Raw genomic sequence first — 16,508 nt, 5'->3', positions numbered from 1 at the left:
CAGCCCCTGCTGCCTGGTACTGCCTTATGCACAATTGTTAGCAGACATTTTTAAACGACCCTTTTTTTTCTCATTGTGGTAAAAGACACAGCCTAAAGTTTACCATTTTGTAACCATTTTTAAGTGTATAGTTCAGTGGCATAAAATACACTCACATTGTTGTGCAACCATCATCTCCATCCATCTCTAGAACTTGTTCATCTTGCAAAACTGAAACTGCACCCATTAAACAATGACTCCCCATTCCTCCCTTCCCCAGCCTCCAGCAGCCACCATTCTGCTTTCTGTCTCTCTGAATCTGACCACGCAGGGACCTCATGTAAGTGGACTCATATAGTATTTGGCCTTTTATGACTGGCTGATTTCACTTAGCCTAATGTCCTTAGGATTCACCCATGTTGTCAGGTGTCAGAATTTGCTTTCTAAGGCTAAATAATATTCCATTGTATGTTTTGTTTATCCATTCATCCGTAGATGAACACCTGTATGGCTCCTACCTCTTGGCTATTGTGAATAATGCTGCTATGAACATAGGTGGACAAATATTTGAGTTCCTGTTTTCAATTATTTGGGGTATATACTATAATCTAGTTTTATAATCTACTTTTCACATTAAAACACATTGTTAAAATTTTCCTTGTCATGAATATTCCCTACAAAATTAATTTAAATAATTGCATTATGTACTATCATATAGCTGTATCCTAGTTGATTTAAGAAAGCAAGTATTGTTTCCTAGAAATAGAATTATAAATTCAAAGGGTATGACTAATATAAAAACTTTTGCTACATTTGTCAAATTGCTACCCAGAAACTTATACAACCTGACACTGGCACTATCTGTACGTGTTCCCTGCATCTTTGCTAATATTAGGTATTAATAACTACCTTCTGTCAATTTGATAATTAAAAATGATATATCAATTCTGGTTTTCCTTTTATGCAAATTTAGGGTTCACTTTCTAGGTTAGAGTTTATTTGTAGTTGATTACTGGTTTGCTAAACACTCAGCTTGTGAGATGTTGAGAAGAGATAGAAGTCTAGGGGTCCCTCCTTCTTAGTCTTGCATTCTAAGGCAATCTCAGGCTTTTTGCTCTGTGTATATATGACAAGCTGCTGTAATAGAGTTTTCCTGTTATTGTGTGCTAAATACATTCTTAGTAGTTAAACTTTCACAAACCCTTGCTCACAACTCAAAAATCCAAAAAGTGCTAGAAAAAAATGTTTTTGGTAATTCATGTTACAAAACGGGACAGATCTGTTGAAAAAAACATGACCTCAACCCACATGAGACTACTTATATTTTTTATTCATCCCACTTAGAGTGTTCACATTTTTGGCTGCAAAACATGACCATGGTTGAGTAAGAGGTACTGTCCCAGACCCCACTGAGGGTGCATAGTAATATACAATATATACAGATAAGAATTATTTTCTTTTTGAATCCTGAAAAGTTCTGAATTCTGAAACACAAACATTTTGGCATCAAAGGTTTTGGATAAGGGAATGTGGACCTATATAGTGTTTTTTTCCTTGTATTTCTATGTTCCCGTCCCTCCTAGGCTTTAAAAACTGATTGTGAAATCAGGCCTACGCTGGCCTTGAGTTTAAAGACAGTAGAAATTTAAGTGTGGTATCTTCTTTCATCCCCAGGACATGTATAATCACTATAATCTGGAAACTGACAGATCAGTGACTAGGACCAAGTTTCAGCTGAGCCATAGCCAACTTCAAACTCAGGGTGGTGTTCCACTGGGAACTCTGGGGGTCTTAAGAGACTTGAACCAATTGGACTGCTGAGTGATAGTGATAGCGTTGCAAGATGTTGTTGGAACATACTTCTATAATCAATACTATTTGTCCTTTATAGAACATCAACTCTCTTAGCCAAGTTTTTAAAAAACAATACCAAATTGGTAAAATTAAATAAAAATTAGTCTTCAGTTTTAAGATTGATTATTGTTCATGTTATTAAATCTAAAATTTTCAAAATATGTTTGTTAAAATGGTAAAGGTTGCAGAATTGAAAAAGCTGACTCAAATTCATGTGGAATTGCAGGGGGCCCTGAATAGCCAAAACGATTTTGAAAAAGAACAAAATTGGAGGATTTACATTTACTGATTTCAAAACCTACCAGAGAGCTGCTACAGTAATCAAAAGTGTGTGATACCAGCACATGGATAAACATATAGACCAACAGAATAGAACTGAGAGTTCAGAAACTGGCCAGCAATGGCCATTGATTTTTGAAAAAGGTGCCAAGTACACTCAATGTGGAAAGAAGAGGCTTTTTTTTTTAACAAATGTTGTTTTGACGGCTGGATTTCCATATGCCAAAGGAATGCAGTTGGACCCCAACCTCACATCACATATAAAAGTTAACTAAGGGCTTCCCTGGTGGCGCAGTGGTTGGGAGTCCGCCTGCTGATGCAGGGAACACGGGTTCGTGCCCCGGTCCGGGAGGATCCCATGTGTCGCGGAGCGGCTGGGCCGGTGAGCCATGGCCGCTGAGCCTGCGCGTCCGGGAGCCTGTGCTCCGCAGCGGGAGAGGCCGCGGCAGTGGGAGGCCCGTGTACCGCAAAAAAAAAAAAAGTTAACTAAAAATGGGTCAAAAACCTAGATACGAGAGCCAAAACCATAAAACTGTTAGGAGAACATAGAGGTAAACCTTTATGACCTTGGATTTGGCAGTGGATTTTTAGATATAACACCAAAAGTATGGACAACAAAAACAAAATAGATAAATTGGACTTTATCAAAATAAAAACTTTAGTGCAACAAAGGATATTATCAAGAAAGTGAAAAGAAGAACAGTGGGAGAAACATTAGGAAATAATATATCTGATACGGCTTTAATATCCAGAATAATAAAGAACTCCTACAACTCAACAAAAAGACAAACGATCCAGGTAAAAAATGAGCAAAGGACTTGAGTAGACCTTTCTCCAAAGAAGATCTGCAAATGGTCAGTAGCATATGCTCAGCATCATTTGTCATTAGGGAGATGCAAATCAAAACCACAACATCATTTCACACCTACTTAGGATGGCTAGAAGTTTTTAAAAAACAGAAAATTACAAGCATTGGCAAAGATATGGAGAAATTGACACACTCATACATTGCCAGTGGGAACGTAAAATGGTGCAGCCACTGCGGAAAACAATTTGGTGGTTCCTCAAAAGGCTAAACGTCAAAATCCTGCATGACTCAGCAATTCCACTACTAGATATATACACAGAAGCACTGAAAACAGAGGCTCTAAAACAGTTACGTATACATCGTTGTTCACTGTAGTATTATTCACAATAGCCGAAAGGTAGAAACAATCCAAGTGTTCATCAACAGAGGAGTGGATAAACAATATGTGGTATATGCATACAATGGAGTGTTATTCAGCCAGAAAAAGGAATGAAGTTCTGATACACAATACAACATGGATGAACCTTGACATCATTATGCCAAGTGAGGCAAAAGGACAAATGGTATGTGACTCCATTTATAGGAAATATCTAGAATAGGCAACTTCATAGAGACCGGAAGTAGATTAGAGGTTACTATGAATTAGCAGGAGGAGGAAATGAGGAGTTATTGCTTAATGGTTACAGAGTCTCTGGGGTGATTTAAAAAAAAAAATTTTTGGAAACAGTGGTTACGGTTGTACAACATTGTGAACAGAATTAATGCCACGAAATTGTACACTTAAGAATGATTTAAATGGCAACTTTTATGATTTATATATGTTACTATAATAACTCTTTTAGATGAAAAGGAACTAATGAATTCAGTTAGAATCTGGTAGGTTTGTGATATATATTGTGCTTTTCTATAAAAGTATTAGCTGGGCTTCCCTGGTGCTGCAGTGGTTGAGAGTCTGCCTGCCACTGCAGGGGACACGGGTTCGTGCCCCGGTCCGGGAAGATCCCCCGTGCCGCGGAGCGACTGGGCCCGTGAGCCATGGCCGCTGAGCCTGCGCGTCCGGAGCCTGTGCTCCGAAACGGGAGAGGCCACAACAGTGAGAGAGGCCCGCGTACCCCGCCCCCCACCCCCCCAAAAAAAGTATTAGCTAATGTGGTTGGTATATGAGAGTGAATAATGTGAGTTCAGAAAGAGACATGTTTAACTTCCAGGGATATTTTTGGAGCTGAATTATTGAGGGAAGTTTGTGGGAATAGGGAAAGGCTAATAAGAGGAAAACAGCACTAAACGTCACTGGGAATGTAACAAGATGGAGAAAATTGTGTTTACTGAAGCTCTTCTCGGGGCTAGTATTGTTATTTGTGGATGGTAGAAATCCTTAGAGTTGCCACTTGGGGTAGGGCTGGGAGGATGAGATGCCCAAGGGACTCACCAAACTGTCTGCCTTTCCTTCTGCTGTGAAGTCTTCGGTGCTGCAGGTAGGAAATGTTCCTGCCTGATGCGTTGCTGGAGCAGTGGGCAGGGTGGAGGGGAAGCAGAGCCTCTCCTTTTTGTAAATATTGTCCAAGCATTTGAAGACTATTATCTTGAAAGGACACTTTACTATTGGCCTGTTTTGTATGTGGACATATCCCAGTGTGGCCCAATGCAATATATTTCTGGAAATATAAAAACTCTCTTATTATTACATAGGTAATTAAATTCACTCTGAGGAATTGAGCACTAGTAACTTTTCTAGAGTGACAAAGCATTTATAATTCATTCCATCATTTATTCGCTCATGTACGGAGATCCATGATATGCTAGGTATTACTTCAGGTTCTGAGGAAACAGAATAAATTAAGACAGTGACTTGCCCTCTAGGAGCTCCGGGACCAAGTGGAGAAGAAAAGCAAGTCATGACCATACAGTGTGATAAAGGGGATGGACATGTATGTTTTTTCCAGATTTTATCTTCTTGGAGGTGACCAGTTTGTGAGAGAGTAACTACTATGTGATTATTTGGGACTCTGTTCCATATAAGCTGCAAATTTATTTATAATAATCACTAATTTTTATTTCTTTTCCACACTCTAACCAGAAGACCAACTGAAAATACTATATTTTAATAACTAATAATGCAACAGTTCAGTGGTTGGACACCTTTCATAGTGATATGACAGGTTTTACTAGACCTGCAAAGTGCTATAAGAATGTGAGGTTGAGGCAGCTAACTTAACCTGGTACGTAAATGGTGACATTGAAAAAAAAATTTAAAGAAAGGGTAAAATGGTGGTGAGGGGAGGTGCATTCCAGGTAGAATGTACTAAGGTTAAGATTGAATATAAAAAGGATAAAACTTGGTGACTGACCAAATATCAAGAGTGGGGGAAAGAGAAAAGTCAAAAATGGCCCCAGCTGTAGTTTAGGTGGTTGAATCAATGCTAATACATTAATCAAGAAGGCAGATACAACAGGGGGCACCTTTGAAACAAGGCAGTTTTTACCATAATGTAGGGAAAATATTTATATTCTAAATTACTTGAAGGGTAGTACTGGGTCCTAGTCATGAGTCCAAAAAAAAGGGAAGAAAATGTTCTTACCCTAACAAATTTGACATATTCATAAGTGCTTTTTTCCTTCTTCCCACTTTAGCTGTTTTTTTCACTTCCAGAAATATGAGAGAGAGAGCACACTTTTGTATTTCTGAAGATGGGAAAAACAGAACTCTAAAAGAAACCATCAAATTCAATTTGGAATTTGCATTCCCGGAATGATTAGAAGAGAATGCCACAGTTTAGTTTATATGTCAGTAGCAAGCTGTGGTAAGAGGCTGATCCATCCAGATTCAGAAAAGTGAAGAAACATTTCCTGATTCACATTTCTTTTCATTGAAAGTAGTAGCCAGCGGTGCTTAGGCCACTGAGGTCATTCAAAAATATTTGCTGAATTAATGTTATCTTTTTCTATGTTTAAATTCATTTTCTTATAAAAGGAATGAATGGTAGGGATAGTCAAGGTAAAAAGTCAGAGGGGAAAAATGGGTGCCTAACAAGGTAAAGGATGCCAAAATTTATTAAAGAATGAAGTTTTTTTAAAAAAGTACCCAATAGTTATACAGTACTTAACAGTCTTCGAGTCACTTTTATATATGTGTCAGTTAATTTATTCTCCACTTTCTGATGTAGGCATTATAATCCACATTTTAATGATGAGGAAACTGAGACTTAGGGTTGAGTGATGTGCCTGAAGCCACAGGGTTATACTGCATAGAGGTCTTGTGAACCAAGTCCACTGCCCTGGGTGGTAAAACGCAGCCGTCTTAACCTTGAAAGGAACTCTCCTGTCTTTGTGTTTTATATTTCATTATTAACTTTATTTTCATTAATAATGACTCTTTGGACCCATTTTAGAATAGCATTTAATATTACAGGGCCTATAATCTTTAAGTTTACAGCCTTTGGATAATAGGGAAAATCGATTTTCCTCTTCCCATCACCAAACTGCAGTGGATCCTGTAAAACTGAAGCCGGAGAAAGAGACACTGGAACCTGGAGACCAAATACGATAACATAGGATGATGCGACACGTGGGGTATAGGCTTAGCCTTAGGTGGTGTGGGGAGTGAGACTGGGCAGGCCCACATGATATCTGGAAATTACGGAGTGACAGGAAATGGTGGTCCCAGTGTGTGGTTGCTTTAAAAATAGTGGCTGGTGAGTGCCAGGTTATTCAGGTTAAACATTAGATATATGCTGAGATCCAGTTTTCAGAGACTTCTAGTCCAGTGGGAGAAGAGAGGTATAGGTATAGGTATAGGATGCTTGGCAGATCACTAGACGTCCTGCCCAATCTGGATATGTGACCATATCTTCATTCCTAAGGCAATGTGGCCCATTCTTTTAACACTTCTTTAATTGTACATTCACTAGATCATGGGATTCCTGAGGACAGTTTCTATACCCTCTTCATCACCTAGCTCCATCCTTGGCATGTGAATATCTTTAGCCACTTGTCAGAATATTGTATTTGTTTGTTTATTTTGTGGAGCTTTTCCATTAATTCTTCTAATTGTGAGTACTATACCAATAAATTTCACTGCATTTTTTTTTCATTATTTGTTTTTCAAGATGTGTTAGTCAAGTTAATACTTTTCTGACTTACCGTGCTATTTTAATTCATTACCAAGTTACATTTAGCATCAGGGGACCCCTTGGAATTATTTAGAGCAGCTTAGGAGACATTAGTGAATTCAAAAAGATGTCCAGTTTTGGAGTCAGATTCAGACTGCCATTGTATCACTTCTAGTCGTTGACTTCAGGCAACTAATGATATCTAAATTTTCATCATCTGTGAAAATGAGGATACAAAGAAGATTAAGTAAGATCAGACCTTTAGAAGTGCCAGGCATGTTATAACACCCTCAGGAAATTTCTGTTTACATTTCTTCATGTCACGATATGATATGATTATGTTCTATGTACGTGAACTTAATTTATATTTAGATAGTGTTTTATTTTTTTAACATGATTTTGAATTGTCATTTGTATTCTTTGCACAACCTGTAAGATAACCAGGGAAAGTAATTTTTTAACTAGTTTCAGATAAATTGAGAATAGGTCATTGCTCAGGATCATGCAACTAAGTTGCAGGTCAACCCAATCAATCCCCTTAATCCATGCACAGTGCCCTTTGCACCAGGCCACGGTCTGTTTTCACCTGCTGTCTCTCATATACTTGCTATGCCTCTGACCATTTCATTCACAACCAGTCACCATAAAGAAGATGTCATTTGGACCCAATGACCTGCCATACTGATGCTGTAAGTTAGATATAGTGTGGATGCCCAATTCTGATTACTTTTATTGCTGGGCACTGCTTATCAGGCAGTCTTTGGGCCTTATGCATGACGTTCCCGAGAGGTCATTTTGTGTTTTCTGATGGATAATAGGTTATCCAAGTTATAAAATGTAGATGATGGCTCGTTTTATTGCCCATTTTAGGTAAATCTCAATCATCTTTGCTGTAGAAGTTACCTCTCCATTTTGCAGTTGGGATGATTTCCATTTCTAATTGATAGACAAGTAATCATGTGAACTGCAACTTTCCGGTGAGGTTTCTACTGTTCTCTTATTAACTCATTAATGTGACTGGACTTCTAGACATTTCTGTTGGGGCCTTCATGTATGTCAACTAGTACCACCAATGACTTTATTCCTTTAATCTTACTATAGTAACTGCATTGATAAAGTTTTAAAAATATTGTTTCTATTTCTTTCATTTTAAACTAATTGTTATGTGATCAATTACTATTAAATTTAGGAAAAGTAAATAGTGAGTTTCTTTTGACCAAAGCCTCAATTATTTGAGTTTTGCCTATAGTAAACCAGTTGATGTATGTGTATACAGTGTTTTCTTTGGTATTCCTACAATACTCCATTAGTCTGTCTAGCCTAGCACTTACTAATTATCCTCAAAATAGGATTTATCATGTCTCAAATTCCTTTCCTCAAGAAGAGAGAACTTTGTCTGGTTCTTCTTGGTATTCCCAGGGCCTAAGAACACAATGACTGTGCAAAATATGTATAAACCAGGCAATGAATGTTTGTTGAACCTGACTTCCAGTTGAACTTTCACATTGCATCCATACAGAATTATATCAACATGTCAGGACCAAAGATTTTTCATTGAATAAACAGTTTTCAGTTCTCTCAGCAGCTTTGTGATGAACAGATAACATAGAGGTACCACATGCTTTTTATATTCCAAGTGCCAAAATTAAATGAGCTAATCATGGTGTCATTCAAGGTGGTACTTCTGTAGTATAAAGTGAGGTATTACGGCAATATGAAAAATGCATTTCAAAATATTACATTTTAAAATGACTTATATAAAGAAGAAAATTAAATGAACATTTTTGCCTTTTTAGAATCTTTTTCCTGATTCTGCAGCTATTTTAATAAAAAGCCCTCAAAGTGTCACCTAGATTTTGACTATTTTATTTTTGCTGAGAAATGAACTTTTTCAACTGTGTTAGATTACCAGAAATGAGAATATCAAACAGTAACTGGAGCCCCTCAGTAGGGAAGTATAATTATCATATTAGCATCGTAAACCATTTGCTTCTCAGTACTATATTAGGTAATGAGAGCAACAGCTGCAGCTTTGTGCTACCTGGATGATGTTTCAATTAAGCCATTTCTGTTTTATTCACTCAAATTTACAGGTTCTACTTTGTGTTGACATTAACCAGTGAATCTATTAGTTTCCATTACCAACAGAATAACTAAAATTATAAATAGTTCTATATTTTCTCTCACAAATCCTGTCAAGCTGCATAGATGCCTTTAATTTGATAGAACATCTGGGCAATACATCTTCTTTCTCCTCTGTGTTTAGGCAAAATTTGTACTTTCTTTTTTTTTTTTTTTTTTTTGCGGTACGCGGGCCTCTCACTGTTGTGGCCTCTCCCGTTGTGGAGCACAGGCTCCGGACACGCAGGCTCAGCGCCATGGCTCACGGGCCCAGCCGCTCCGCGGAATGTGGGATCTTCCCGGACCGGGGCACGAACCCATGTCCCCTGCATTGTCAGGCGGACTGTCAACCACTGTGCCACCAGGGAAGCCCTGTACTTTCTTAAGCTTATCCTTTCATTAAAAAAAAAAAAAAAAAAAAGTCAACAACAGCAGCTCTGTCCCATGTGTTGACCCCAGATACATAATAGGTAAATTGGGCATCTCTTTCTAAAGGAATCCGGATAAGATGCAAAAGTCAAGTCACTCCATCAGGTTTACAGTACTTGTTTAAAAAAATACCTGCAGCATTATGTTTCTCTGACTTGTTAGTTCTGCCAGGAAAAAAAAAGTGAATCATAAGCACCACAGATACAATTTCATCAGTGTCTATCTTACTGCTATAAAAAGGTCTTTTCTTCTTACTTGTAAACCAAGCTGCGAAACACCAATTGAAAACCCACCCTCACAGCCACTAGTATAAACACATTTTAGCAAGTTTTAAAGGTGGCCTGCAAGAATGTAATTATCTTGGACAACTTGTTCTGGTGTTGGAATAACCAGTTTATTACAATTCCCTGAGTGTAACAGACTATGCAGTACTTGCTGAATGTAACAGACTGTGTAGTACTTGCTGTCGCCCCCTGGCCCCTGGAGTTCTCAGGGGCAAGCACCTTAATTTCGGCTCTGGTCACAGCTCTGCAAGCCATGGCTCACCTCATCTCTTTCCTGTTTCTGCTCTGGTTCACATTTAGGGGTCCTGTGATGAACTCAGTTTTTCATAAGCATTAGAATCACTTGTCTGTGTTCTTTACCACTGGCACTTTCTTGCAGTTCATAGGCTTACAGTGATATGAGTTTAGTGGGCAAGATTCTGAGTGAACCTGAAGTCTAGTCCAGATATTGGGATGTTTCTTAGTGATGTGCCAAATAGCTGAGTGGTTGGCCGATAGTTTGGTTTTGTTAAACGATCACTTAGAGATCTCATAACTCTCACCTATACATACCCAGCTTTCTTTGGGGCCACTGAAGGGAATTTTTCTGGGTTGATAGGAACCCAGTCTCTTCTTTCACGAAAGCCTCTAATGGATTAAAAAAAAAATTAATATGCAATTAAAAAGTCACTACAAAGCTAACATCACACTTCATAAAATTAAAAGTAATTTACCGTAACTTAATGCTTATCCCGTACTCAATCTTCCTAGTTTTGATAAATACAAACAAACCTTCCACCCCTAGTTTTGATAAAAGCAAACCTTTATAGCTGGTTTGTTCAAGTTAAGATCCAGCTGAGTACCGCATATAGCTAATGGTGGTTGTGATATTGTGATTTGTAATAAGAAATATATATTTGTTCTTCCTTGGTTCATGTCACAGAGCTCCTTTTTTATTTATTTATTTATTATTATTATTTTTTGGCCGCACCTCGCAGCTTGTGGGGTTTTAGTTCTCCAGACAGGGATTGGAGCAGTGAGAGTGTGGAGCCTTAACCACTGGACCGCCAGGGAATTCCCACAGAGCTCCTTTTTTAAAACTCTTGGAATTTCCAGCGTGATGAGAGGGATAAAGATGCCCTTTGTTATGATAATGAGGTGCTTGGACAGCCCCTAGGTAACCAAAGGAGGGGGGCTGGCTGCCCAGGGAACCCACCAAGTGATTAGAGGGTAGAAATTTTCAGTCCCACCCCCCTGACCCCCGGGGTAGGGGAGAGGGGCAAATTGAATCAATTACCGATGGCCACTGATCGTCAATCACTCATGCCTCTGTAATGAAGCCTTCATAAAACCCCAAAAGGACAGGGTTTGGAGAGCTTCAGGTTGGTGAACAGGTGGAGCTGTGGGGAGAGCAGGGCGCCTCGAGAGGGCATGGAAGCTCTGCACCTCTCCCCACACACCTTGCCCCTGTACCTCCTCATCTGGCTGTGCATCTGTATCCTTTATAACAGCGGACCCCAACCTTTTTGGCACCGGGGACTGGTTTCGTGGAAGACAGTTTTTCCACAGATGGGGGAGGGGCGGGGGATGGTTTTGGGATGATTCAAGGGCATTACATTTATTGTGCGCTTTATTTCTATTATTACATTGCAATATATAATGAAATAGTTATACAACTCGCCATAATACAGAATCAGTGGGAGCCCTGAGCTTGTTTTCCTGCAACTAGATGGTCCCATCTGGGGGTGATGGGAGACAGTGACACCCAAAGTGTGTTGCTTATATCCAGTCTACTCCGTAAGATGCAGCTTAATCGTCACTTGCCACTCACTGATAGAATTTAGATATGAGTCTGCAAGCAATTGATTATGGTCTCTGTGCAGTCAAACCTCTCTGCTAATGATAATCTGTATTTGCAGCCGCTCCCCAGCGCTAGCATCACCGCCTCACCTCCACCTCAGATCATCAGGCATTAGAGTCTCAAGGAGAGTGCAGCCTAGATTCCTCGCATGTGCAGTTCACGGTAGGGTTTGCATTCCTATGAGAATCTAATGCTGCCGCTGATCTGACAGGAGGCGGAGCTCAGGCGGTAATGTGAGCGATGGGGAGCGGCTGTAAATACAGATGAAGCTTCGCTCGCTCACCCACCGCTCACCTCCTGCTGTGCAGCCCGGTTCCTAACAGGCCAGGCACCGGTACCAGTCCGTGGTCCGGGGGTTGAGGACCCCTGCTTTATAACATCCTTTATACTAAACTGGTAAATGTAATAAATGTTTCTCTGAGTTCTGTGAGCCACTCTAACAAATTAATTGAGCCTGAGGAGAGGGTGGTGGGAACCTCCAATTTATAGCCAGTTAGTCAGAAGCACAGGTGACAACATGGACTTCCGATTGGCATCTGAAATGGGGGCAGTCTTGAGCCCATCAACTGTGGAATCTGATGCTACCTTCAGGTAGCTCGTGTCAGAATTGAATTAATTGTTCAGTGGTGTGGGAAAAAACACACGTTGGAGTTCTGTTCCGTAGGGCTCTTTAAATCTCTAACAGTCTCCCTTTTTCATGTCATTGATTTGTTGAAGAGGCTGGACCTGTTGAGAAATGAGAATATTTATTTAAATGCTTAATAATATTTGACTATTTATGTAAGTTTATTTAACTAAGAACATTTTTCTACATGGCCAAAATTACATGGTTGTACTTATCGATATTAATATAACCCAACACTTAATCAGTATTCAAATTTTCGCAGTTTGCTTTTAAGTCTTTTATATCTGGATTGTTTAAACCAGGATCCAGCCCAGAACCACACACTGCAAATGGTTGTTTTGTTCTCTTGGTGTCTTTTAATCTGGAACAGTCCCTTTTATTCACATCAGGAACGTGTTTACAAGAGGAGACTAGTGTCTTGCAGAACAACCCACCTTCTGGATTTGGTTCCTTTATCCCTCTTAACACTGTGCTGTCCAGTGTAGTAACCACTGGTCCCATGATGTTATTGAGCTTTTGAAATGTGGCTAGTGCAAATTGAGATGTGTTGTGAGTATAAGAATACCCCCCAAATGTAAAATAGTTCACTAATAATTTTTTATACTGAATACACACATGTTGAAATGATAATCTGGGTATATCAGGTTAAATAAATCTTACTACTAAAAATAATTTTACCTATTTCTCTTTCTTAATGTAGCTACTAGAATATTTTGTTTGGCTCCCAGTATATTTCTGTTAGATAGTGCTAGTCAACAGATTTTACAACAGAAAGTTACTACCCTAAAATGACTCCACATCAGTTCCCTGACATGTGGAAGAAAAAAGAACATCAATAGGCTAAAGTGTTCCTGAGCTGGAATTTTATAACATTTAGTTGCCATGTCCTTCCATGTAGAAGCTAAGTGATTTTCCATGGTAGATCTAGCCTTAAAGCGTTTTAGGACCTAATATCCTACAAGTGTGGCATTGTCTAGTAGATGAAATAGCTACTGAAGATTTTGAGTGTCCTGATTTCCAAAAGCCTTAAATAATGTCAACCTGTAAGTGTGCCACAGACGCTAAAAATAGTTAAGCCAATGCTGCTGACTTAAAAGCAAAAAAAAGTATGTGAGCCAACGGAAGATCATGCTCATTTATTTATTCGTTTTTTTGTTTCTTTTCAGTCTTGGAAAACCTTGAACAGACAATTGTCTCCGGTTTTGGATCACTGGAAAGTCAGCAGGATTTCCGAACCCCGGAGTTTGTGAGTACTACCACTCTATCTTAAATTTGTATCAGTTAGCTAGAGGTTTCTCACAAAGTGGAGAAAGAGGGTTTTTTGTTTTGTTTTGTTTTTAAATGAGTTCTTGCCTTCAGTGGCTCTAGATCTGGCACAGGCCTCGCTGTTAGGACTCTGTGTGCAAAGCTCTCGTCCTCTGGGGAGCACGTTCCTGAACTACAGCGTCTTGGCATCATGCACTGTAAGCTCGCTCTTCACGCTGCTTGTAATAGCAAATGGGAACTTGTTCTGCAGTAAAATAGCACTGTGTGTCTGAAACTCCCCCTTTATTCATTGATACCCCTGCTACCAGTTTCTGCTGTCAAAAACTCTGGAAACCAGTCTCTACTGAGCACATCCAGGTCCACTGACCAGTCCAATTCCTTTTTCATTCTGGAGCCTCAGTAACACAACCTATATGGATACATCTTGTAGGGCTAGGGATATTCTATTGGTTGTTTCTGCTAAGAAGGGAACTAAGTGCTCTCACTAAATTAGACTCATTAAAGATTAGCCATGGTTCCTACCCTCAAGGAATTAAAAATCTTATTAGATGCTACTGTGATTTTATTAATGCCTTGTTTAAAGAAAATTAAGCACATAGGATGCCTGGTGGAGAATGTCCTTACTAAATAGGTTTTATATTAGGCTTATTTGAAGAGGGTGATGGGAAGAAGTATGTCTCTAATTCCTATACCATGTTATTGCACCAGATGTGTAAGGAAAGCATGCCAGGATCCACCTAGATTTACTGATTTTTGCCCCCTGCTGCAAATGGCTTGTCTACCAACTTAGCAATGGAAAAATCTTTTTTTAATTTTCAAAGTATGATGTGTAGTCGCCACTCCAGTAATCGGCAGAGCACAATTATATTATTGATAGCGGAAAAAAAACAACAACAAAAAGCCACCTCATTATGTGCTTTCCCTCTTCCCACACACTCTTTGTGGATTGTCCCCTCAATTCAGCCAAGAGTAAGGAAACTAGGCAGGTCTCTGGACTGAAAAGGGATGGCACATGAGACTCTATCCACAATGCCATTTTATTTCAAAGTGTGGGACTCCTGTGGTGTACTAGCAGATTGCCTACTGTGAAAATCACTTGGGTATAATGGAAAGACATAGTATTCAATGACTTCTCTATTATATTCAGTGAGATTTTCAGTGAAGCAGAATTGTGAATGCTCGCCAGTATTCCTGCATCTTAAAGTAACAGCAGTTTTGTGTTTTTTTCTGACTTCTGCCGTTACAGCCCCAAAGTAGAATTGACACAGATATTTCACGTTTGAGTATGATATTGGTACAGACTCATGGAGCTGACCTTTTTCTGTTTTGTTATTTTCTAACTGCTTTTTTTTTTTTTTTTAATAGCTTTATTTATTTTGGCTGCATTGGGTCTTTGTTGCTGTGCGAGGGCTGCTCTTTGTTGTGGTGCGCAGGCTTCTCACTGTGGTGGCTTCTCTTGTTGCGGAGCGGGGCCTCTAGCTGCATGGGCTTCAGTAGTTGTGGCACATGGACTCAGTAGTTGTGGCACGCGGGCTCTAGAGCGCAGGCTCAGTAGTTGTGGTACACGGGCTTAGTTGCTCTGAGGCCTGTGGGATCTTCCCGGACCAGGGCTCAAACCCGTGTCCCTTGCACTCGCAGGTGGATTCTTAACCACTGTGCCACCAGGGAAGCCCTGATGCTGAAATTGTTAATCACAGTTTCCTTATTTGTGTGGTTGATATCAGATCTCTATATCCTGGCTATTATCTTTCTCTGATTGTGTGTTCATATCATATTCAGGGAGGAATCTGTGATTTTCTTGTGCTTTATAAATTTTCACACATCTGATGATCATTGCCTGCCACATCTTTGTGTAGCACGTACATAGCTGCTTGTGTTTTCTCGTCAGCATCACAGTAGCCCATGTACTCCCAGTTCCATAGTAAACATGTATTTCCCGAGCTGTCTCCATGGTAAACAAACGGAGGTATAGAAGCTGCCTTGAGAATAGGGTACTCAGGGGACTCAGGCCCGATATTTAAGGGAAGCCTCTTTTGTAGGCAGAAAGTTACAGCATCGGTCAGAATGGGTGGCTGCAGTTGGGGAGGTGGCGGATTGGGCACATGCCAGGACAGAGTCAGCTAAGGTGATCCAAACCAAAATCTTGAATTAGAAACAGGGACACCAGTACAAAACTGGGAGCAAAAAGAGCCCCCCAAAATAAAAAATAAACTATGTATATGCCAAAAAAAAAAAAAAAAAAGAGCCCAAAGGCAAAGCAAAATTGGAAACAGAAAAGAGAGAGAAGAATAAAAGGAACTGGATAATCAGCCTTCTGTTCTTCTCCGGGTGGCATTTCGGAAGGTCCAGCCGCAGTTTGCTGAGTTGAACGGAAATAAAACAAGGCGTAGACCGTGTTTACTCAGGCCTTATCCTCAAATAGTTCAGATTTTAGAAGGATGAAGAGCCCAGTGTTTTTGTACAGAATGTATTTATATAGTTTTGTATTTATATAGTATTTATATAGTTATATAGTTTGGCCAAGAGGGAGGACAAAATCCTTATCATTATTAGTTTCCTTCAGAATTTGTTTTTCTTTCGTTTGAAACAAGGCCTGAGAGCAGTGCTCCTTATGGCATGATAAGTACATTAAAGGTTTCCTTCCCAGTTCAGGTGTGTAGTGTGACTAGTCAGACAAAGTATTGCCGTGTAGTCTACATAAATCACGGGTAAAGAAATGCTGTTGTGAATCCCTCATGTGCCTGCAGACAGCGGCCACCTTGCAGGACAGAGTTTGTCCCGTGATCACATGTTGCCCCTCCCCACTGTCTGCTCCACTCTGTGGGCTGAAGTGGGTGAGTTTAGCCAAACCACGCTGACATGTTAAAAGGTGAATGAAGATGTGAACATAGGTGCATGTGTTGTTGCCACCCCA

General features: G+C 39.7%; 1 protein-coding gene across 2 annotated transcripts in view; it reads left to right on the top strand.

Moving 5' to 3' along the window:
* Positions 1–16,508, top strand: part of ANO6 (anoctamin 6) — a 200,745-nt gene that overhangs the window by 63,891 nt on the left and 120,346 nt on the right. For both annotated transcript variants that reach the window (XM_079938006.1, XM_079938007.1), the window contains one exon: positions 13,495–13,574. In XM_079938006.1, coding sequence (XP_079794132.1) covers positions 13,495–13,574 — 80 coding nt within the window. The remainder of the gene's footprint in view (positions 1–13,494; positions 13,575–16,508) is intronic.

The sequence above is a fragment of the Stenella coeruleoalba genome (assembly GCF_951394435.1).
Source record: "Stenella coeruleoalba genome assembly, chromosome: 11".
NCBI lineage: Eukaryota > Metazoa > Chordata > Mammalia > Artiodactyla > Delphinidae > Stenella > Stenella coeruleoalba.
Note: the sequence above shows the minus strand (reverse complement) of the source record. Positions and strands in the feature narration are given on the sequence as shown.